At 37.6% G+C, this 25965-nt stretch overlaps 1 protein-coding gene across 1 annotated transcript; it reads right to left on the bottom strand.

Moving 5' to 3' along the window:
- Nucleotides 1-7629: 7629 nt before the first annotated feature.
- Nucleotides 7630-22423, bottom strand: LOC107678391 (stanniocalcin-like). Its single transcript, XM_016473631.1, has 4 exons — nt 22149-22423; nt 10778-10920; nt 10028-10239; nt 7630-8956 (listed from the first exon to the last, which is right to left on the bottom strand). Exons 1-4 carry the CDS (start codon nt 22261-22263, stop codon nt 8674-8676), a joined length of 753 nt encoding a protein of 250 aa, XP_016329117.1. The 5' UTR covers nt 22264-22423; the 3' UTR covers nt 7630-8673.
- Nucleotides 22424-25965: the final 3542 nt, after the last annotated feature.

Raw genomic sequence — 25965 nt, 5'->3', positions numbered from 1 at the left:
TGAATGCACTGTAAGTCGCTTTGGATAAAAGTGTCTGCTAAATGCCTAAATATATATGCATTTGCAGCATCATTGCAGACACTGACCTCTTGAAATAAGCTGTTCAGCTTTCCAATATTCCTCAAACCGGAAGGCAACGTCCCATTACAGGCACTTCCACACCTGTGAATACAGCCATTCTTCTTGGAGACTATAAACTTTTCTTAGCATTCTTGGCTTTCACTCTGTACATCTGGAAAGAGTATGTTGCATAATTTCACAGTCCCAAGAACAGAGTCTGAAATACTTGCTATTTTTCCGGTGTTGAACGGAATTGTTTGTGAAGATGCGCCAGTGTGGACACAGATCACAGCTTGTGCGAATGTATGTTGTTTTTGGGGTTGGGTTCAGTAACTGGAGAGAGCTTCACATGGCCTCTCCAATATGTAAAACTACAGGAGCCGTCACTTTATATTTGGGAAGCTGAGGACCAAGAGCTTTTGTTTAGACAGTTTAGCCACAGATGGCGGTATGGCAATGATGGTCCAATTAGGAACTGTGACTGCACCCTGGACTGAATCCCTGTGTCATTTTTTACTGCTGCCCTCTCTGCACTCTTCCTTTCTCCTCTTTATAAATCACTGCTTGTGCTGTTGTCAGTTCTAGCCTTACAGAGCAACACACTTCCCCTGAGCTACATGATGTAGACATGCAGTGCTGAAATGGAGATTAAACCACTTTTTTTTTTTTTTTGCATTAGCCTTCTGTTACATTAATATAAAGGTATAAGAATGTGATAAACAAATTGAAGTTTTAGTGTTACAGGTTGTTGGCTGTTATTCCATTATTATAATTAATCTGCAAAGAAAGTAGATTCTGTTCAAACTCTGGTCTGGCCTCTTTTATAATTAAGAACATATTTTTTGTTGATTGCAGAGGGACTGATTTTATGCGTCTTTATATGTATTTATCAAATGTATTTTAATGTTCTTTCTTTTCCTTCAGTGCTGTAAACTATTAAATGTCAGATTTAGATATGTAGAAATGATCAGATTCATATGCATTATATAAAAATGTCAGATTTACATATAGAAAATGTCAGATTCTGTATATCTTCAGAAATTGTCAGATTTACATACAGTATATAGAAAATGGCATATTTAGATAGAAAATGTAAGAATCTCACACACACACACACACACACACACACACACACACACACACACACACACACACACACACACAGTATAACTCAGAAAATGTCAGACTCAGATATATAGAAATTGATTCACATTACAGTATATTCCCTTATATATAAATACAAATTGTCAGATTCAGATATAGCTTATAGGAATTGTCAGATTCACATACAGTATATAGAAAATGTCATTCACGTGTACAGATAATGTCAGATTTAGATAGAAAATGCCAGATTTCCATATATAAGAAATGTCAGAATCAGATATGTTTATTTAAAAATTGATATAAAATTTTTTAATTTTTTTATTTTATATGTAGAAACTGTCAGAATCACATAGAAAACTGCCTGGCAAGTAACTGAATACTGAATTACCATTCATATTTAAACATGACAAATCATGCTGTATATTAAAGTGCTCATGGCTTTTAGGTCAATGCATGTCAATTCTGAATGACCCATGTTTTGCAGTTTTTTTTTTTTTTTTAATAAATGGTCTGAGTGGCCTTGTGAATGCACTCTTGAGTGCACAGACCACTTGTCAATACTTCACTTCAATCGCCACAAGCCTCCATATCTCACCTAAACTTTCTGGCTTCATTGATCTTCACTTCACTCTAAAAGCAGCACATAAGTGGCACGGAAGTCAGTCAAAGTGTGTGCAAGGCCTCTTAGATGAGCCATTGCTCGTCCATGAGTGTGGTATGAATGTCTGCTATGTACTAGCTAATGCAATTATTTTTACGGCACTTTTTTAACACTGACTTGAAATCCAGATGTGTTTTGCTTGGGAAAATAAAGAATATTTGTTTTCTGGGTACTGTTAATGAGAAAATACGATATGACACTGATTCTCAACTGCTTTTATTTCAAGTCTGGGACTTTTTATTGGGCATAAAGCTGAAGCCCAACACAGTATCAAAATTATTTATCACACAAAACCAATGTTATTAAAATAAAAGCAAAAGGTGAATGATGTTGCAAGAAAGGCAGGGCTGCAGAGGCTACAGGTTCCTGTGTGATATTTGCTTGGACCAACAGAGGGCGTTGCTTGCTATAGCAGCTTCAAATTAGTGAAAACGGACTACAATTTCAGAAAATAAGATACAAAGCTGTTATTGGGAGGAAACAGAGGATAAAGCGGGTATACAGATTTGATGGATGTATGCATAGTCATCTAAAGCTTCTCAGCTTCTTTAAAAATATAATAATCATGACCTTTTGAGTTTCTTTATCCCCTTTAATTTTGTTTAAAAACAAACCATTCCCATGATGTCAGGGAAATATCCGATTCACATTTACATAAAATACAAGATTAACATATCTATAAAAATAAATAAAAATAAGGGCGCTTTAACCTTAAACCTTTATTGGTCACAGAGCTTATTTTAATCCAAAAGCCAATAGAAAAATCCTATTAGGTTTTTGTCAGAAGAGCCAAGGTGATGCTGACTTCCAGGCTGGCCTAAAAGATACATCATTACTGCGGTTATAGACAATTCTATAGACAGCCTCCTGGCAAGTTACTGAATACAGAATAAGCAGTCATCATCACATTAAGGTGCTCAAGGCTTTGACATCAGTATGGATGTGACAATGGATATGTATGGATGAATACCAAAGCAGAAATATCCCAGTTTTCAGTTTCAGCAATGCAACCCAACAGGTCGAGACTGCAATACACATCTTGCCAGTGTGGTGTAATGAAAGTCAGCGCTGGTGGGGCTAAAAGTCAACCATATTCCAGCTGGAAGAACATCCAGGATTCTGAGAATCAAATGTATGCAGCAGCTTTCATGATGCTTGAGCCTCTGCTAACAGTTGTCGCTCCTGGCATGATAATCTACTTAGGATGTTTGCAAGTGAGTGAGTTAAGTGAATGACTAAATAAGTGGAACATGACTGAATCAAGGTTGAGCCCAAGCTGCCGCATCACCTACTCCTGTGAGCTTGTGCAGAAAATGAGAAAAACCCTTCAGGACTCGTCCAAATTACCATGAAATGATATCCCTCCCCACTGTTAGAGATAGCTGCTGCCTCGCTTCAGCTCGTCTCCCTTGCATGACTCACTTCCTTTCCTCAGGACTCTTTAGAGAACAGAACCAAACCACTTTGCAGTTTCAGCGCGTTTGTGAAGTGAGTTTAAGAAAGTTCATCTCTGAAGGCATGAGCACCCCTTGTCTCTCTTTGGGGACAAGGGGCCCTGTTGCAGATTGGTCACACTCAGCATGTATTTTAAGCATCTTTATGAGTGTCAAGCAGAAGCTCATTTCATAACACTGAAAAGCGTGACTCTGTCCATCCATTTATCCTCCTCAACATAGACACTTTACCTTAATGTCCTTGTTGAGCATTTGATTTCTAGAATTTCTGGAATTCACTGTTGTAATTACAGTGGATGGCTGTACACATGCATTTGTTGCTGTAATAAAGCAATATGCCTTTATCAAAGATTTTCTACCCACTCACCAAACTTAGGTTTGGGGACAACATGGGAAACAAACAGAAGCTATTCACCTTATTAGATGTCAGTTTACTATCAGAATGATTTTGACTTGCAATTCAATGTAACAGTTACAGTTACAGCTACTTTAAGTTATACATAAAAATGTAATTCAAACATGCAAAGAATACACCTCTTCAATATGTTTTTAATTGCTAATTAAAAAATGAAATGAACATCAGGGGTCATATGATGCGATTTCAAGTTTTCCTTTCTCTTTGGAGCTGTCTTGATATTTACTTTGAAAGCTGACGCTCGCGATCATGGTAAGAGGCGTTACATTTCCGACGCATGCTTGTGGTGTTCGGCCAATCACAATGCACTGGGTCAGCTGGCCAATCACAGCAGACTGCACTTGTCAAAGGAGGGGGCTTTGTTGAAAACGACGTGTTTGAGAGAGGCGGGGCATATAGGACCTACAATAATGTACAGTATTTGAAAAATAATGTGTTTTTTGAACATTAAAGCATGTCAACATATTCTGTTACACCAAATACACAAAATAATGATCTTTAAAATAGCATCATATGACCCCTTTAATTACTTTGGCATCCTTTTTCGTGTGTTTCTTAGACAAAAATCAGTGAAGCAGTTATGTTGCACAAGTGCATGTATAAGGTGCAAGGAAAATGTGGTATTAATTTTAACTTGATGGTTAAATTTTTAGAGTCATTAAATTAAAACTTCAGTTTTTCAATGTTTTTAGTATAGATTTTTTTAAAAGATTCCTCCTTTTCTTTATGTGCTATATTTTCTTTATTTCAGACACTATTATTTTTCATTAATCCTGTATAGTCTGTTTGAGCCATGCATTAAGTGTGCTAAATTGAGTTTCTACTGCATAGACAGCCACCTTTTATTAAAACACCATCAGCCAGCAGTAAATTACCCCTTTAAGATTGTTCTAGGATTATGCTATATTATTATTTGAGTGAATTCATTGTACCCAAGCCAAGTTTTTAATGCTGCACCATTTAGAATATATGGGTTATAATAGGTGTTCGATAACTTGCTCATGATGAACAACACTGCACCTCATGCATCCAGTACTTTAGCAAATATACACCGAAATGGTTAATAAGAACACAAAATTAGATACCATGTGCCAGATCTGATCATAGTTTATTATTACACAGTAAAAGACACATAGTTAATGTGTTTGTATAATTTTTTTTTTGACCTGTCAGCACAGAAAGCAACCTCAACACATATACACAAGTATATATGTATATGGGTTCAATATAAAGTGCAAATCAATCACAAATTTCCATCATGTGTAACATTAGGGACAAAAAAAGAGAGAAAGCCTTGCAAAACAATCTTTTCCTATTTTGGTTTCATACTGCATTTTAAAAGAAAAATACAACAACATTGAATCTCAACATTTGAACATAAACAGGAATATGAGCGGTATAAGTGGTTTCAAGTTTTGAGAGGCGAGAGTACCATACAGTTTAATGGCTTGTGTAGCCTATAGTCCTCAGGGCCCTGGATCAAAGAAGAGAAATCACCAGGTTTTGGTGAATCTGAGACAACGAAGGACCTGCATGAACAGATCGCTTCTATTGTAGTGCATCCTGATCTTTCTGGCTATGATGTAAAATGACAATATCAACTAAGCACTAACCTAGCCTGAAACATGTCTGATTGGGACAATTTGATCACACAGAACCTCATTTTCCAATCATTCCCACTCTACATTCTACACTAGTTCTGTAACGCAGGCAAATAATGTTCGATTCGATTCTAAGTCTAGAAGTCTTGATGTTTCCTTGAGGCAGTGGTTATATAAACTTTAAATTTGGCAACAAGAAGGGTCAGTCTCCAATCTCTGCTAATCCACCATAAATCGTGATAAGGACACAATGCTTTCCATTATGTTTTTGAAAATTCTCTGAATCACAATATTAATAAAATGTTGAGCTACATGACAGAGGCTTTGAATGAGAAAAAAAGCCTTGTATCCACAGCAGTCTAACACATGCATTGTAATAATTTAACAAAATAACAGACATTTACATTTAAATGTACAACACCCTTTGATTTAGTAACGGAAGAAAAGATGTGATCAGGACAAGAGTGGCCAAACCTTCCGAACAGCATTGCCGAAAATCAAACTTTAATGCTACTTAAGAGTAGTTCACCAGCATCTTTTTAAACATCAAATGTCTTTGAGCTGGGCTGAAAAAAAAAAAAAAAACGTCTGCACTCGCTGCTGTTTCTCTGGAGATGGTTTGGACACCTTGTTGCTGAGATACCAGAAGTGCATGAAAATGGTAATGCATAATCGAGTCACTGGTCATTTAGTTTGAAAATGTTCGGCATGATGCACACACAGTTAATGTCGGACCAACCGATGGGATTTCAATGGAAAAATAGCTTTAACGTAACACAGTGGGGTTGGAAATCAGTTTAGCAGCTTTGTTTGGTACAGGTACTTCCTTGGTGTTTAATAGATTGCGATATCATACCGTATTTCCCAAACAGAAACGAACAAAGAAAAAATCCTCACTTTGCCATTGCATCCTTGCCTGTTCAACAAGAACGCAGCAGCTATTCTAGTGTTTCTGAGCAGAATCTGACTATGCTTCAATGCCCTTTTGATAGTGGTCCTATGAGACGGAAAGTGCATATATTATTATAAATACACATATACACACACAGAAAAAGAGAATTAACCAGTTTGGCCAGAAACAGGAACGCGAAATAAAGAAATCAGGGGAAAAACAAAACAAAAACAAAGGATTATTGGCGAGAGGGGATTTGATTTCATATGGGAGAAGAAAAACGCTACTGTTGCCTAGTCTCAAAACTGAAACAGCCCCATTTCCGCTTAGGGCTTGATAGCATGGATTTTAGTTTGAAACCGTTTATTGCATAGTTTGGTGAATTACTTTTAGATTTGCAGATCATTTGGTTTAAGAAAAAACAGTCATTCTGCCCTCTCCGGTTCTACTCTCTCATTTCGCTTTGGGTCCAATTCAATCAAACTGCTGTATTATCACCACACTACCAATACGGCGCCAGTGTAAGTTCACCATAAAACAAGCCATTTAATGGCTAGCCTGTGTTTTTCAAACAAGTCAGGACATATTAAGCGATGCAGATTGGTAATTTGAATGGTTAAATCACTCAGTGGTGAAACGGCTTCTTTGCTATGGAATTTGTGTTTGGACGGGAATAGTCAAAAAGTGGTTTTGCGGTAGTTTGATTAGATTTGGCCCTCGGTCCTCAGTCATTCCCAAGCCGAACACTGCCCTCCAGTCTTTGCTAGTCTGAACTTCCTCAAGCAGCACTTACAAAGAGCTCTTCCCCATTCACCCTGGGTAAACACTTTGAGAGAAATAGGCCTTTCGGAAACGTTGTATATTGCATAGTGTCGAGAATGGCTCCGTAAAACACTTTTCAGTGATTGCCCCAAATTAACCACTCGCTCTAACCGTACAATGGCTGAACCGCATCGCCCTCTCTATTAACGACAGCACTATGAAATACTGGATGTCAATTACTCTGTTAAAGCTAACAATATATACTCTATATAGCTCATAAACCCTGAATGTATACACAGCATGTGGCAATGCTCAATAAACTTTTGACAAAGTTTGCATTATAGTGGTCCCATATATCATATGACCAGCGTGTTCCCCCATGACCAGCACAGAGTCATTACATGGGTCTTATACAGTCAACTCAGAATGACTAAATAAATGATAGATTAAATCAATTTCAAATAGCTCCCAAAAACAGACGCCTAAGCAATCAAAAAGCACTATATCTATAAACCGATGCTTGCTGAATGAACTAATATTGCCCACAGAATTGTAATAAAATAAACATTTAAATAAAATAGTAAGAAAATAAATATGTATAATTCAATTAATATGTTTTTAAATAAACATTTAGGTTATTTATTTTCTTTTTTGTCTCAGCAACGCTGAGAACAGCGCGCTTGAACTCACTTCTGCATGTCATATTCACCAGGGAGTAATTTGTTCATCTGTCCAATAGGTTTGCCAAAATATGTGTTTAGATGTAGCGCTAACAATGCACTCAGGGCTTAGAATTGATTTTCCTCTCCGAGTTTATTTGTACTGCACTATTTGAACAGATAATAAGTAGAGAGACCATCCAAGAGCTTGCGAACAGTGAAAAAAAGCTCCTGTAGATCTTCAGAAAGAAGCTGAAGGAGTGCGAAGAGAAATTATCTGTCCCTTCCTGTGCATCTCTAACTCATTTCATAAATATTGTTTGGTCGTCCAGTGTGGATCGCTGACATCTACTGTTGCTGTAGTCGATTCTTATGATTTACGGCATCTGAACTTGAGTTTTTTGGTATTTTAATGAATTCCCGCACATCGATTTTTAAAGATATAGCTCTCGCCAAATGGGAGAGTTTCACAAAAAGGCTAGTGGCAATTTGAGATTTACAGCTAAAGTAGTATTAAAATATCTGTTAATAAATAAATAGTACACTCTTATTTCTATAACACATGCCAACTATTTCACATCAATGCTAGATTCAGTTTATATACACATACATTTTCTTTGCTGTAATCTCTGTAAGATATATTTCATATATAAATGGCTGTTGATTTTTTTTCCCCGATAGTATTTTCCTTTCGTTTCTAGAGATATTTTCATGGAAATAAGTCTAAAAGCTCTCTACATAATGGCCTGGATGACTTCCGCTGGATTTCATGATGACCTTGACTTGACCTACACGCGGATCGGTCTGTAAACCAGGCCGATTTCCCCTTAAACGTGTAAAACTCGTCGAATATGAAGTGATAAACATAGAATTAGGACATTCAAGATGTTTCTGCACTGGTGCATGCCTTTTTCCAGTTGAGAAGGAATGTGTCCTTGTATAGCCTCGGAAAATAAACCACTGTTTTGTCTTGCTTTAATTTTTTCTGTGTGTGTGTGTGTTTTCACTCTGCGTTTGTTTATGTGTGCACGATGGCTAAGTTTGGACTGGCAAATTGGTCTGAAGTTAAGAGCTGTCACCAATGTTGCGTTTCTTGCCAAAGAGATCCGAGGCATCTCTGTTGCGTAGATTTGGCTGGATCTTGTATCCATAGGGACTGACAGACCACCGCCACCCACCACGAGTCTCCATTCCAGTAGGTACTGCAGCAGACGGACACGGCTTGTTCTGCAGTAGTTGGAAGAGCATGGCGATCTCGGGCCCTAATCGGGTCAACATATTTGCCCTCACCAGGTCCAACGTCTCATCGTCACACTCCATCAAACTCTGCAGTAGTTTCCCATAAAACCTGTGGCGAGACAGAGAAAATTCACGCTGAGCCAGTGCGTCAACAAATTAGTGGGTTAAGCAGCATTAGAAAGCTACAGATAGTGCTGCGAATGCTCAGTGAATTTAAAGCGAAAGAACGTGTTAAGACCATTTATATTTTTTGAATGCTTCACAAATGATTTTTTAAAATATTGGTTTCTAACACAAAATCAGTCAACAGTTTGGTTTCTAGCTCACGACATAACGATTAAGAAGTACTATCTACTTCATTAAACACTTGCTGAGTTTCCACTGTTTCTGCTACTTTTATGGAAATGTTGAATTTGTACATAGGAACATCTGAATGGAAATGCACATACACATGCTTAAAATTTGCATACAATTTTAACCATAGACTGAAGTGGGTTTACTGAAGTCAAAATGTGCATTAAGTTAATGCAAAAACAATGTTGTGTTTTTACCATTTAGCTAAACGCAGCTTAATGACACAATATAATGCGTATAACAGTTTTGCAAACACGTATCACATTAAATGTATATAAAATGCAATTAGATGAATTTCAGAATGTTTTTTGACTCACTGTAATCTTTATATGCAATTTCATAATTGAAACTTGTATGTCTTTTTGTGTCAATTTAGGACATTTAAAATATATTCACTTTAAATGTAATATCAAATTACAAAATACAGTTAAAATTATAATCAAGTACTTTACATGTGCTTTAGTATGTTAGTCAATATATCAAAATAAGTGTACTTTTTAAAAGCATTAATATTTTTTAAAATCTATTTAAAATTTAAAATATTTTAAAATCTAATGTAAAGTAAAACCTTTAGAGATTATAAAAAAGTGCACTTTAAATATACTCTTTATACACTTAAGTAGCCTTTTATTTCAGTAATATTATATTATCTGCAAGCGCAGTTTATATTTAATAAAATTAATTCAATACAATTTTGCACACTTCTTTTTCACAAGGGAATCCACCTAACTGATTCTTTCATTTCCAAATTTAGTATGGTCAACCCTTTTTCTGTTTTTGTGTACACCATAAGATGAAATCGTTTCATCCGGTTCAGGAGTCTTACCTGTTGGGGAAGTGGCTGGGTAGCTGAGCGACCTCTGCAATGGCTTCTGGGTTTGATTTGGCCACTGTGCAAATGTCCAGCTTGCTGTAACACTCCTCTTGAACCTCCAAAATCATCCTCTGGAAGGTGGAACAACGTCTGACTGTTAGAAAGATCTTGGAAGTGATGCCATTGGCAATGCACTTCAAGCTTTCTTTCACAAAAGCCTTACCCTGCAAAATCAACAGGAAACTCCATGTCAAGCACAGGCCTGAACTGTAACTTCAGTCCATCTCATGAAACTGGAAAGGTTTTTATTATAATAAGCAGAACCTTGGGCACTAAAAAGTAATGATTTTCAAACAAATCATTCATTTGAATCAGTTCTATGTAACGATTCGTTTGAATCAATTTTCAATGTATTAACTTGGTAATAAGATCTTTGTTTGAGGTAAAATTGGCGGTCAAATCACTAAAGCAACAATTATTGTGATACAATGTTAGTCTATATAAGGCCATCAATTAAGAAAGCATTTATGAATCACTCTGTAATAAGAACTTTTGAAAATAATAGCTCCCATCGGGCCTTTTTCAGATCTCAGTGGACTTCAGCCGCATTCATTTGACAGGATTCATCCAATCCCATTGCTTCTTAGCTTCCTACTGTCTGCTGAGATGGCGCCTTTGACTTCAATAGGATATTGTGTATCCATCGATGAACTGATATATCTTTATTGTTCTTTGGCTTGAATTGTATGCAAACGTACATACCTGAGTGTCGAATTTAGCAGCACTGTAGAGAAAGGACTTGCAGATTTCGTGCATGCCATCTGTGTCACACGTTGAGTTTTCAAGACAGGCAAAGGCACCACAGCCCACCTGGAGCGCACTGTTCAAGCAACGCGCCACATCCGCTGCAAAAACAAAATCACCGTTAGATTTGACAAGAACATTAGCAGAATCTAAAAAGCAATCTTTAGCACATTTCTTCTTTTTTATTGTCAGTGGTTAAAACCATACAGTACTTCAAGTTGTATTTGTCAAGTCCAAACCAAATATATTTGGCAATATATACAGTATATATATATATATATATTGTATGATATGGAGGTACAGTATATTTTATAGTTACACATGTAGAATGCACTGATGCCCGCCCACTTTTCAGTGGAGCTGGTTACGGAAGTATTTTTCCCATAGAAATGTTCAAAAAGTCTTTGTTAAAGCATTATAAGACTGGACCAAAACCAACCAGCTATGAGGAGAATCACAACAGTACAAACTTTAATTTGAATCCAAAAAGTGGTGGTCACACTTTAGTTCCCAGCATTAAGTAACTATTAATTATGACTTTTGCCTTAATAAACTCCTAATTTGCTGCTTATTAATAGTTAGCATGCTTGTAATATGCATGCTAATAAGCAACTAGTTAATAGTGAGAATTGGTCCTTAAAATAAAGTGCTACCAAAAAAGAATATACAAATTGGACATAAGCACAAAGGTATAAGATTGTGTACAGTTTTACTGAAGGGAAGAACTACAATCCCATGAAGCATTGCGAATGACATAATTATATTAAAACAATGGAGAAATATAAAACTATTCAAAGTATGCAATAATTTTATTGCAAAATATGCATATATATGCAAACATTTATGTATTTTGAGAGCGTAGAAAGACCGACTCGATTACATCATTTGCGGCTCTTCATGGGAGTGGGTGGAGCTTTGCTTGCTGTGACTCTCTGATTGGTGGAATTTTCTGTACAGCATCATGGGTAATGTAGTTTTTCACCAAGAATTCCACTATTAAATGAGATTATTTTAAAAATAGACAGATGGGTTCAACAAAACAATATACAATCAATTAACAATCTCAGAGCTCACAGTAGGTCTGTCTTTAAAGGTTTACCAGTTATTGTTAAAAATAAATTTTCCTATGGAGAATGTGAATGGGGTTTTGACTTCCGGAACCCGACTATTCTGCTCTATATCAGGTCCGTTCAGTCTATAAAAGCTGTGAATACTCTGCATACCCAAGAAATTTGAGAGGATGAGTTTGGGGACTGGCTTAGTAATATTAACATTACTATATATTCCCTTGTCATTTGAGGTGTAAACATAAAGCTTACATAATAAAATGTTGGGAATACGTATGTAACTGCCCATGAATTGTTTATTTGCCAAACAACTGTAATTTTCTGCAAATCAGTTATGGAGGGATTTGGGTGAGCGGATCCGCAGCAACTTCACCATCTGCATTTTATTGCTTAGAATAGTCATTATTGCACGTTCCCATTGATTTGTTGGCATGTGGGTGATTTCACGCATGAGGAAAGCGGTCTGCGAATTGTTCGCCCAAATCAAAAAAGTTGTTGCCAGATCTCAGTTGCCGAAAATGTTAAAAGTCCACTGAAGACATATCTACTTAAATTTTTTAAAATTGACAAATTATGTTGAATGTACATGTTATTCGGCAACATGCTTGAGCAAACTAATTAAATTGGAACTATTCTGAGGACTGTTGTTCCATTTGTTTTCCCCATGCTTGACAAATCTTGACAAAATATTTCAGATTCTGCAATATTTCTCGTCATTAATCCATCCATCCATCCATCCATGGGATTCTCTGCTCAGTCATTGAAACAAATTAACTTCCTTCTAATACATGGACAGTTCAGCTTGTACTTTCTCAAAGAAGAGAGACCTGGATAAAAGCCACTGAGGGTTGTTGAGGGAACAGTCTTTGGAGACAGTCTGGACTCCCAGTGTGAGGAACAGGCAGTTAATGCTGGAACATATTCTCATGGGAAATTATTTAAGGAGAAACACATTGTATGTAGTAGCAATGAACTTGTGAAACCATTTAGGCAAGATAATTAATTCCTCACCTTGCTTACAAGTGAACACGGGATCATTTAGAAGGGGACACATTCTCATTATCACCTCCCAGCCCATGGGATGTTTAAATACCACTCAGTCTGGGGGAACTATAGTACAAATGCTCCACAAATACTAGGATTTTATGTGTGGCTTGGTGTGAGTTTCCAATTTCCATTCAGTTTTGATAGCAAGCCAGATTTCGACTTAAAATGACAAATAACAACAAGCCTGACTAACCACTTGACACCATGAAATATATAGCAACTGAGCCAAGCAGTGGTGTCATTACTCCACTCCACTCTCTGCCATAAATTTTATGGGTATTCCAGCCATTTTTCTGTTCTTGGAACTGTGACCCAATGAATGAAGAATATCCACAGCAGGCCTTGTGGGGTTCTTGTGGTAGTCTGTGCATTCTGTGCCCTGCGTTTGCCCCCGTAGTCAGGGAGTGAGAGAGAGGGTTGTAGGGCATGTGTGCCACAATGTATTGGGTCCTGCTAACTGTCTCTTTTGGCACAAGACCCATTGTTTCCATTACCCTTACATGTGACAAGACAATAACGTTCAGCGGGGTGAGAAAGAGGGCCAAAACCGCCACCTCTAACATTTCCACGCCAAAGACTATAAATGCTTTGCTGCACAAACTCGTAGCCTGCAGGGCCAGGATCCCACGTCACGCCAAGAAAGAACCTCAGGGGTGTGTGTGTGTGTGTGTGTGTGTGTGTGAATGTGTGAGAGAGAGAGGCTGGTGGTGCTACACACTCACTTTACTGTATCTGAATGAAAATAGCCTGTGTGTTGCTGTCAATGCTGTTGGCAAAAGGCAGACTTCTGAAATAACCAGAAACCCCCCAAATGTCATGCAGTGAATATGTCTATTGTCCATAGGAGCAGGTTAGGGCAAGATCTTAGATGTACATTCTGTTAAGGCCATTTGCTCATTGTGCACATTAATGAAACATTCTGGGTTCAATAAAAGTTAAACTCTATTGACAGGCATTATTGGCCTAATGTCAATTACCACAAAATATAATATCAACTTGTCCATGATTACTTTAATAAAAAGCATAAATCAGGGTTACAGTAAGATTCTTTCAATGGAAGTGAACAGTGTCAACCTGTAGACGTTATGTTAGCCACAAGATGAAAACAGTACGTTAGTTAGCATGATTTTGTGAATTGTGATTTTTCAGTTTTCCTGCTTAAATAAAGCACATTTTAAGAGAAGAATCAGAAGAAGAGAAGTGCATTTTATTATTATATAAGCCACACATTTTCTGGTTTTAAATAATAAATAAATGGGCCTATTTACTTCCATTGTCAGTGACTCCTCATATAACCAAGATTTATATGGTTATGGGGAGTCAATTTTGTAATATTTTGATTATATTTTAATTTAGTATTTCAATAATAAATAAAAATAATTATTTTTTTATAAAAATAACATCAAGAAGAACAAATATTAATAAATATTAATATTATAAAAAATAATAAAAATAAATAATTGGCAGGGATGAGTCAAAATTATTTTTGTGAACTTGCATTATTTTACAAAGCATGATTCGTTGCCTTGTATAACAAAAATATGCCATTTTTTAACATTTATTTTTAAATAGCTGAGCTCTAGTGGTAAATTTAACCAACCAAAGGAATATAAAAAAAAAAAACACACACAACACAAATGAGACAATATCTCAATTTATAGACAGCAAGAAAGATGGTCTAGTTTAAAATGCTCTTCCAGCCTGGTCAGGTTGGGGTTTAGCTGGTTTAACTGGGTATCCATTTGTTCTCTAAGTTTAACCAGCTAGAAAAATGCCCAAACCCCTCTAAAAGCAGCCAACACACTAGCTACGTTTCCATCCACCTATTTTTATGCGCATTTTGGAATATCGCATTAAAAAAACCGCTGGATGGAAACGCCAAGATGCGCATAAATTCTAAAATTGCGCATAAAAAAACGTATGCACACATTTGAGTAGGATAAACTTTTTATCCGATAAGAAAAAATGTGCATAAACTACGATGGAAACACATTTACCAAATAAATTCCTCCATGCGCATCGAAAAAGTCATGTGACTTTGTGCTATGTGATGGGATAACTTGACTAGCAGCAGACCGATCTCGTTCACAGCATCTATATGTTGTTATGGTCATTCTGAAATGCCTGAGCAAAGTCTGTTGTCAAAGTATTTCTGTATAATTGTCTTACACGACTACGTTCCCAAACAGCAGCATCCACCTCTGAAAGCATTGACAGCATTTATTGTGTTACATCTGCTCGCTCTGAGGTGCAAGTAATTTATATCATATATGAAAATTATTATATTCAGTGGCTTCTCCTATATTCTTAGTGATATTTAGTGCCACAGTTTACCAGGAAGTGACGATTTTGTTTCTCTTTGACTCGTTGGATGGAAACGGTGCTTTGTTCGCATATGTTTTATGCAATATTCCAGTTTTGTGCATAAGTTTAATTCAAATCTTTGGATGGAAACATAGCTACTGTCACGGGTGTCTGCTGTGCAGGAGCGAAGGATTATGAGATGCAGGAGATTCACGAATCACAGTCTTTAATAATCCAAATAGGGGTAACAAAGGGCAGGCAGGAACACACACAGAGCACATAGTATAGACGTTTAACACTGGACAAAGGAACCCAGGAACAGACACCACTATATATACACAAGACTAAACGAGGGTAATTGACGTGACACACCTGAACCAAACGAACACAACCAAACAAGGGAGAAACTGGGTCACGGGGAGCACATGGGGAGAAAACACAACAAAACAGGTACATAGGTCTGACATCAACTCCCCCTCCCGGAAGGCACGTCCTCGCACCACATACAATCAACAAAGGGGGTGGGAGGGTAGGTGCCCTGGAGGCCTCTTAGAACTGGCTTGTAAAAGACGGGAGGCCTCCAGGGTGGTACCGGTTCCGGGAACCATGGTGGAGCAGGCAGTTCGGGGAGCCATGGCGGAGTGGCCTCCATGGCCTTGGCCTCGGAACTCTGCCCGGCCCCTACGGCCGGAGACGTATAGTCCCCCCCAAAAAAATGTTTCTTGGGGAAGACTCCGGATCCCCTGGCTGGAACTGGATCTGGGCTGGGCTCTGGGCTAAACTCGGGATCTGAGGCCCTCTCTGGGCCTAACGTGGGAACAGGAGCCCTCCCTGGGCTTGACTCGGGATTTGAGGCCCTCCCTGGGCCTAACGTGGGAACAACAGCCCTCTCTGGACTTGAGTCGGGATCTGAGGCCCTTCCCGGGCCAGACGCGGGAACCACAGCCCTCTCCGGGGCTTCGAAACAAATTATCATCTTTTAGTCCCATCCGGAAGCAAGCATTAACAGTACGATCGCTCCAGCTCACCTGATGTAACACGGTCAGAAACTCCTCCACATACTGCTCCAAAGACCGTCCCTCCTGCTGGAAATTGAAGATAAAGTCCTCAGCCCAATTCATCCTGTTTGATCCAGTGTTCTGTCACGGGTGTCTGCTGTGCAGGAGCGAAGGACACAGAGACGCAGGAGATTGACGAATCACCGTCTTTAATAATCCAAATAGGGGTAACAAATGGCAGGCAGGAACACACATAGAGCACATAGTATAGACCAGGGGTGTCAAACTCAATTTCTGGAGGGCCGGAGCCCTACAGAGTTTTGTTCTAACCCTGCTCCAACACACATACCATGTAGTTTATAAATAAGCCTGAAGGACTTGATTAGTTGGATCAGGTGTGTTTAATTAGGGTTGAATCTAAACTCTGCAGGGCTCCGGCTCTCCAGGAATTGAGTTTGACACGCCTGGTATAGACGTTTAACACTGGACAAAGGAAACCAGGAACAGACACCAATATATATACACAAGACTAAACGATGGTAATTGACGTGACACACCTGAACCAAACGAACACAGTCAAACAATGGAGAAACTGGGTCACGGGGAGCACATGGGGAGAAAACACAACAAAACAGGAACATAGGTCTGACACATCAGTCTGGGAGACCAACTAAGGCCAGCAAACAAGCTTAGGCTGGTTTAAGATGTTTTTTCTCCCAGCATGGATCCCATACATGTCTCCTCTAAAGTTCTCATCAGTATCTCAAACTGTGCTCAGCTTTGCCATGATACCAAAATACTAAAGTAAGAGATCTCAATACGAACTCAGGTGTCTCAAATTCTTCCAAGTATAAATGAGTTGTGCTATCCAAATTAATATTGCTATTGTTTCTTTTTTCAATCATCCAATTTAAGGATAAGCATCCAAGACAAAGTTGATACATCAACGAAAAGCAACTGAGAACTCCTAAATTATATCTCCTGAGCTATGAAAGAGTCATAAAAATGATAAACATCTTCATTTTAATACCAAATACAATTGTGTCCCTTTCCTACACTCGCTGTTAGCCTCGGGACAAGTGATGGTGAAATGTTTGCATGACTGGCCTCTCTTAACAGTGAAACAGTTTTCCTTGTAAATACATAACTAGAAGTTGTTCTGCTTCACTTTTCTCAGAATCAGAGCAAAACTGTACCGTGGTGTGTATAAACTCATGTGATCTAACCTGAGGTGGCTTGCTGACCCATGTCTTAGCCTTGGGGTGCTTTAAAACTATTTTCCGTAAAAAAAGTAGTTAGCTTAATTGTATTGAATGTACACTTGAAGTGTATTTCAAATCTAAAAAAGTATATTTTTTAAAAGTTGCATGCAGATAATATAATATTACTGAAATAAAAGGCCACTTACGTGTATTTAAAGAGATACACTTTCATGACTATATTTCTTAACACACTTAAGTACACTTAAAAAATTACTTTGTAATAATGTCAAATTAGAAGTTTTACTTTAAAGTACATTTTAAATCATTATGTTTAATAATCTTGTGTGGTGCTTTACAGAAGTACAGTTATTTTGATGTGCTGACTAACGTACTAAGCATTTCAAATTATAATTTCAAATGTAGTGTGTTATTCAATATTTTATTTACAAACGTTAATATATCACCATTGCAAATGTGTAATTACAAATATATTTCATTTCATAACATACACATTTAGATAGAAATGACATTAAAGTATATTTTAGTTTACCAGCGTATTTAAACGTATTTCAAAGACAATAGAAAAAAATGAAATAACATAAAGATGCACATAAGTCCTACTTAAGTGGGTCAAAAAGCACTTTTAAGTGCAGCTAACTGCATTAAATATAACCGATAATAAATGTCTATTTAATTGCAAAAAAATGCAACAAGTGTCAGAAAACATTACATTAAATTTGCACTTAAGTATATTCTTTTAAACTATATTATTTCTGTAATAAGTTCTCTTTTTAAAAGTATGCAAAAGTGTACTTTTTTGTCTCCTCAGGGCTATTTTTAATTTAATGTATGATGAAGCCAAATCAGGGAAATACTGGGACTCCAGCAAAATAGAGTTACGGATGAGTTGAGCCACACAGTTCAGGGATTGTCCCTTCACTTACACTGTACAGAAGAGACTTAAAATATGGGCTTGATATTGCATTTTATGCTTTCATAGAGCACTTATTGTATTGCAGTGGGAAAACAGGCACGATGATTAGATATATTGTGACTAATGAAACATGAATACAGCTTTGCCGGCTGACTCTAATAATTTTGAGGGTACTGCGATGTGCTCCGACAGGTCAGGACTCATTTGAGATTCAAGAAAACACATCAATAGACAATGCACAGTCTTGTGTTTGCTTTCTCTCTTACTCTCTCGTGTATCATCAAGTGCTGTAAAACTTCTAATGGGTAAGTTATCAGAGACCCTATATACGGTTCTCAACAGGTGATATTACACTTTTCCACAAAGACTAGGACGAATTGTTGGAATGAATAATTCATTTTCTACACTTACATAGCTACCTGTTCAGATTGCGGAGCGTGTGACCCCGACTTGAACCTGTGGCACTTGAGTGTCAGTGTTTCACACCAGACCAGTATGCATGACTTAGCTAGACCTCGCAGATTTGGAGATGACACTACAATTGTCTTAATATGTCAGGCAGAGTTCATTCATTTACAACTGGAATTTTTCATTATCTGGGATCCCATCTGTGGTTTTATCATATTCTCAATAAAGGAATAGTTTACCCATAAATGAAAATTCTGTCATCATTTACTCATCCTCAAGTTTTTCCAAACCTGTATGAGTTTCTTTCTTCTGCTGAACACAAAATAAGATATTTTAAAGAATGTGTGTAACCAAACAGTTGCTGGTCACCATTGACTTTCATAGAATGGAAAAGAATACTATGGAAGTCAACAAGAAACTCTTTGGATACCCACATTCTTCTTTTATGTTCAAGAGAAGAAAGAAACTTGACAGATCTGATGACAGATTTTTCATTTTTTTGGATGAACTATTCCTTGAACTAGGGTGTCCTCTTTTGTTTTGCACATGTCCTGGTCGGGATTTCTAAATTGCCTAAAATGTCTGGGTTTTGGCTTTGTTTTCCTATTGACATGCTTCACAGTCCTCATACATTATATGTACATGTATCTGCATTGCTTTGACAGTTCTCTGCAGATCCCACCTACTTGCACACGACGACTGGTCAGGCATTATGTATAATGCCTGCACACTAGGTCAATTTTGACTACAAAACCAAAACCTGGACATATTAGGCAATTTAAAAATCCTGACATGTTCAGGAAAAAGAGCACGTATGGTAACCCTGTCATCAACTTACAACTGATGATGGCATTGACACCGAAACGTCTTCAGAAAATGAGACATAAAGTCCAGTTGTAAAGGAATGAACTCCATAAAATATATAATGATTTATTTAATGCAGCTTCTCATTTTGATTTCAGCATTAAGAACTGAAATGAAAAGAATGGACTTTTTAGGATAAAAGGATCTTTTGGAATTATTAGTGCACCACTGTCTCTTTGTCTCAAAAGTACTGAGTCAGTACATGTCTCTCTGACAACTAAATACAACAGGAAGTTATGCAAATACCAAGTGGAGTTTGACAAAGGTTTCCCGACCAGACACAGAACAGAGTGTCCCACACCACACACAGATCCACTTTTTGACACTTGGACGAGGTTTTCTCTGCAGCATATTAATTACTGACTTCATTCAAGATAAAGCAAGAACCTTTTGTAACACTGACACCAGATCTTCAGTTTCAATATAATGAGCAGCAGGTCAGAACAATTCATCATCTTTAATAGTGTTGGGACCTTTCAGGTGCACACAATGACATTTAAAGCATCCATTGTGCTTAGTCGATTAAAAGTTAGTGTAAGCGAGCTGCTCGCCCTCCAGTTCTCTACCTGTACAACCTGTCATTTTCAAATGAACCTGAAGACCTCTGTTAGCTGGCTCAGGTGAATGCGATGAGAGCTGAAACTTGAAGCATGCTTATATGACCTCACTGGGGAAGGCCTTTCATATACAAACCACTCACTGGATCTACCTCAAACTCTTTCACAGATAATTATTAACCTACATCAGGAATGGAACAATGCTTTATAGATATCTAGAAAGAAAGTACTGTAATGATTTGAATGCATGTGGAAATGTTTTAAAACATTTCTGCTGGGTATAAGAGAGTTTAACTGTATCACTTTTGGGATTTCACTCTGGTTTGGTTTTGATCATATTAGGATTCTGCAGGTTTTGAATTATATACATTGACAAATCTGCCTGTCCAATATGATGCCATAACTAAAAATACAGTATGACAGAAAAAAAAAAAACTTTTACAGAAATTTTTACTGTAACTTGGTAGTTGTGGTTGTCAAAATTATATAATGATATATTATTAAATGATATAATGTCAATATACCAACATATGTAAGCTATTGGAATCTGTCTGTTACTGTAAAATGTGGTAATAACATTATGGAAGACAACATGATGACTTAAATCCATAAAAATCGGCAACTGTACCTAATAATAACATTAAGACAGAACCAGTGTCACCCACACAAATGTAAAACACCAGTAACTGAGTAACACACACAATGATCCAATTATCACACAAGAAAGAATGCTGTAGTAGTGAATATCAGCATGATTGGGATTTCCTGTGATAAAGCCACACTGATATTCAGGACACAGAAAGAAGTTAATATTCAAATTTCATATAGAATTTGGCCAATTATGTAACAAAAGAAGCCAAAGCATAAAGCTTTGCATGTTGCAATTCACACAGCAAAACAGACAAATGGAGCAGTACAAACAGTGAAGTGCCCCAGTGCTGTTATATGAAATATCAGAACTCTTAGTATCTTGTTCGATCAATCCAATTAAAGGACTGGGAAATATAAATAAATGTGATGATTTACCCAGGGAATTCTGGGAACAATTCTCAATAAATTAAGAGATGATTCATATTTTGTGCCATAAAATATATGCTTTCTAATGTAAATTATAATATGGTCCATACTTTATACACTTTATATACAATATATATATATATATATATATATATATAAAATTATTTTTTTTCAAAGTTGTAAATAAAGATTAGTTACGTTTTCAAAAAAAAAAAAAAAATTTCAGTCTTTCTACTTCAAATTTTCATGTTTAATTTCATGGAAAATTGATTCTACACCATTTCTTTCAGTGTACTGATGTGTAATATGCATAATTGTATTGCATTGCGTTGTTGAATTTAATAATAAAAAATATTCTCCACATATGCCTGGCTGTTGTTGTAAATAATAATTTTATTCTGAACTGACTTGCCTAAAGTTAAATGACAATAATGCAATTGATACTTTTTTACTTACAAGGAACGTGTATATACATTTTCTATTCAATTCTAAGGTAATTATAATTTATTTTATTTTATTTATTTTACAATTTTACATTAAAAGTATTGTCTTTAAAAGATCCTATACTATTTTTACGGTATGTGGTAAGGTAACCAATGAACAGGTTTTTACTCTAGCATTTTCTCCCCAATAGAAACTCCTGCTTTTGAGGCTGAAAGCCGCGGCGGAATCATCATGCACATTCATTCATCGCGCTCAATGCATCAAAAGAAGCTCATCATGAGCTATGATGAGTCCCTCATATGCAGGTCAGAGGATGAACACGATATCCACTGATGCATCTGTCATAGATCAGGTCAATAGATGCATTGGATGAGAGCTCATCATAGATATATGACAGCTCTCATATGATCTAGCCTCCACCAAGCGAACCCAATGCATGCGTGTCAGCACACAACCGGCTCATTATTCCCGAACGCTTCCTACTTACAGGGGCTGTTGTGGGAGAAGCGTGCTCTCCTGGGCGAGTAGGATTCGTTCTGATCCAGTTCATACGCGGAGGCGATGAGCACGGCGAGCAGCAGAAGTCCGGTCCTTAGCGGCATCTCTCACTAAATGACACTGGGGCTTTTATGAAGGGCAATAAAAGAGGATTTCCTTTATGTCTCGCGCGCTGTACGGTACGTGTTCTCGGCGACTTCGTTGAGGAAATGCGTGTGATGTGGGCAGTATCATGAAGGCTCTGGCTGTCCGGCTGATCTCTTCAGCGATTTCTTCTTCCAGCCGCGTGCATGACAGGAGCGCAGGTCGCCCTTTATATATGCCCGAGCATCACGAGCTCGCCGCTCAGCCCAATCACATCACAGCAGGCGCTCCAACACAGCCTCAGCACAAACTTTCATTCATTGATCCGTAGCATTTAAATGGGCTTCTCATATGGCGTAAAGTTTGCTGTTCTATTTGACTTGGGAAAGGTGATTGGGAAAACACTCACATCCGCGCACTGTTGTCATATACAAATACACACGTCCACTTCAAAGAGCGCGTGGCATATTTGATCCTCCATAACGTCACAACAGAGCTCATGTGCGCTTCAGTTCAACTTTACCCTACTGAACGAAGAAAGAAAGAAAGAAAGAAAGAGCTAAAAGTGCATGAACCCCTCTAAAACCAGCAACCAGACAACAAACCAGCACGGTATTTATTCTTTAATACACTCTTAAAAATAAAGGTGCTTCACGATGCCATAAAATAACCTTTTTTTTTTTTGTCTAAATGGTTCCATAAAGAGCCTTTAACATCTGAAGAACCTTTCTGTTTCACAAAAGGTTCTTTGTGGCGAAAGAAGGTTCTTCAGATTATAAAAAGGTAAGAAAGACACAACCTTTGACTGAATGGTTCTTTGTGGAACCAAAAATGGTTCTTCTATGGCATCGCTTGAAGAACCTTTTGAAGCACCTTTATTTTTAAGAGTGTACCAAACATTGCTTACTATTTATCACAATAGCTAGACAGCTACAGAATGTTTACAATATTTCTATGAAAAACAAAAATCAGCGTTTTAAACCTGACTTGGATGATTTGCTGGTTGTTTAAGATGGGCTTGCCAAGCTGGTTGTCCTGCTTGACAAGCTCAAAAGTTACCAAACTCCTTAAAAACCAGCGTCTGGCACATCCTTATAATATATTACACAAAAAGATCCGCTAAGACATAACGATTTATTTCATTTTAAATGAGTAAACCGGTCCATTAAATAACATGGCATCCATATGACCCCAGTCCTGTTATTCTAATGAACCCAAGTCTGATTACGCAAGTCTAAAGATCATTACTGGCCTTGGCAAATGACAGTTTGTTTTTCTTTATCTTTTTGTTTCATTCAGTAATCCTTGCAGTGTTATATTTCAACTGTCTGCTAAAGCGTTACCACCGGATCGCGTTTTAGTCAAATGTATTGCGTTCTTTGTTTTTCTTAATGTCTTTGAGCATTTGAAGTCATTCAAATGACTCGCATTTTTATCGCTTTGGCATTTTGATGGACCCTCTGCAATAATGCCGCTATTGTTGGTGAAGCAGGCGGAATCGTCTCTAGCTGACAGATAAACTACGCAGTTATTGACACAAATCATGTAGCGTATGGAAAGCATCACTGTGTTGACTTTGCGCGACTCGCAACTCGCGCACTGGAGCTTGCGCAGGGCGCACGCGTAACGCGACACTGAACTCCGTTCGTGAATAATCGCCCAATCAGCACAGTCCTGTTTAAGTGAGATATCTGCTCACTTTTAGCCTTGAAGAAAGGAAAAAAGCAGTATTTTATTCTGAACACCCTTTAATTCCTAAAGGGACGGGCAATACATGAGCGTCTTGTTGTGACTGAGGCCAGGGCAGGTTGTCACACTTTTTACTAAATATTTCTCAGAGTAGGTTTATTTGTGAATTTTTGTATAGGCACATAACTTGATTTCTTGCTACATACAAAGTTTTCATCATGATTGTCCAGGTAATGTTTATTTAGCAAATGCCGACCCTTTGTGTCCAGCATGACCCTATATGGGGTAAGTTGTCACATAGGGAACCTGCCATTAAACAGCCTGTCCAGGCTTTTCAGCACTATTTAAACAGCAAAACTACAATATAAAACATAAAACAGCTGAACAAAAAAATACAGCAAAAATGTAGACATTGTACAAAATATGAAACTATTGTTTTGGCCAGTAATTGAATTAAATCAAATTCCAACCTGACATTATAAAAACAGCCTTGTCTTGAGAACACGTTTAATTTTAATTTACATTTTTTGGTTTAAATCAACCTTCATTATATAGACTAACCTCATCTTAACATATTCAGTGTGTAAACCTGATTTTCTGTTATGTTTATTGACATTTCACATTTCCTTTAACCCAAACACAACACAATAAAATGTAAAATTCATACTTTACACCGAACCCCACTTTTGCTGACTTTTCGTTTGACAAAGCCCTCAGGTTGAAGCATTCAAACAACTCTTTTTTTATACCATCACCAGTTATTTCATCAGCCCTCAAAAAACATTCTTAATTTCCTGAGTAACATAAAGTGCAACATCTGAATGCTTTTCCCATCTGTGAGAGTGGTGTACATTCAGCAGGTGTTTCCAAGTGAAAACACCATCAATGGATTGTGAGTCATTAATGGATTTGTGCCGCCAACCCCCTACTTACAGGTCACCACATCCTCTGCAATGCCATCAGATGAATCAGAAGGTCTTATCTACTATTTTGCCTTGCAAAACTGTTCAACATTAGCACAGTGAAAGCACCATAATGGGTCAAATCACATCATTGCAGTGTACCTATTCAAAATGAACCAGTGGTTTTGATATATTCCACATTTTGAAGAGCTCTTAACATCTAAAGAACATTTCTTTAAACATTTGTTTCCCTAGTGATGCTTATACACAATGCAACCTTAAAGGGTTAGTTCACCCAAAAATGAAAATTAGGCTGCGCTTTACTCACCCCAGATGCATCCTAGGTGTATATGACTTTCTTCTTTCAGACGAATCCAGTCGGAGTTATATTAAAAATTGTCTTTGATCTTTCAAGCTCTATCGTTGTACTCGGTGGGTGTTGCAGTGCTTAGGTTCACATGACGTGAAATAAAAAGCACCCTTCCACAGAAAAAAGTGTCTCACACGGCTCCGGGGGGTGAACAAAGGCCTCCTGTAGCAAATCGATGCGTTTTTGTAAGAAAAATATCCATATTCAAAATGTAATAATCCCTTGAATCTAGCTTGTGGTAGCAGTTGTACACGGAAGCAGCTCTGGGCGGATGACGTATGAGGTCAGCTTTGCGCATGCGCCGGTGAGTCTCGTGAAAACCAACGTTTGTTTACAGGATCAAAGGAAGCAAAGTTTCCTTACTTTAGCAAAGGAAAACCAGTCTCCTCTTGGCTTATATCAAAATCCTCCGACATTCTTCTTTACAAATCCTCGTTTTGTACTTCTAATTAGTGACCGTTGTTTTGTTTCGATCTCTCCGCGTGCGTCACTTCTGAGCGGCGCATGCGCAAAGCTGACCTCATATGTAATTCCCCCGAAACTTCTTCCGTTTTACAACAGTGAGCGCAAGCTAGATTCAAGTGATTATTACATTTTGAATATGGATATTTTTCTTACAAAAATGCATCGATTCGCTACAAGAGGCCTTTGTTCACCCCCCAGAGCCGTGTGAGACACTTTTTTTTATGGAAGGGTGCTTTTTATTTCACGTCTTTTGGACTGAAGCAATGCAACACCCGCTGAGTGCAACGATAGAGCTT

Source organism: Sinocyclocheilus anshuiensis, unplaced genomic scaffold (assembly GCF_001515605.1).
Source record: "Sinocyclocheilus anshuiensis isolate Anshui unplaced genomic scaffold, SAMN03320099.WGS_v1.1 scaffold112, whole genome shotgun sequence".
NCBI lineage: Eukaryota > Metazoa > Chordata > Actinopteri > Cypriniformes > Cyprinidae > Sinocyclocheilus > Sinocyclocheilus anshuiensis.
This window is presented reverse-complemented; position numbering and strand designations above follow the sequence as displayed.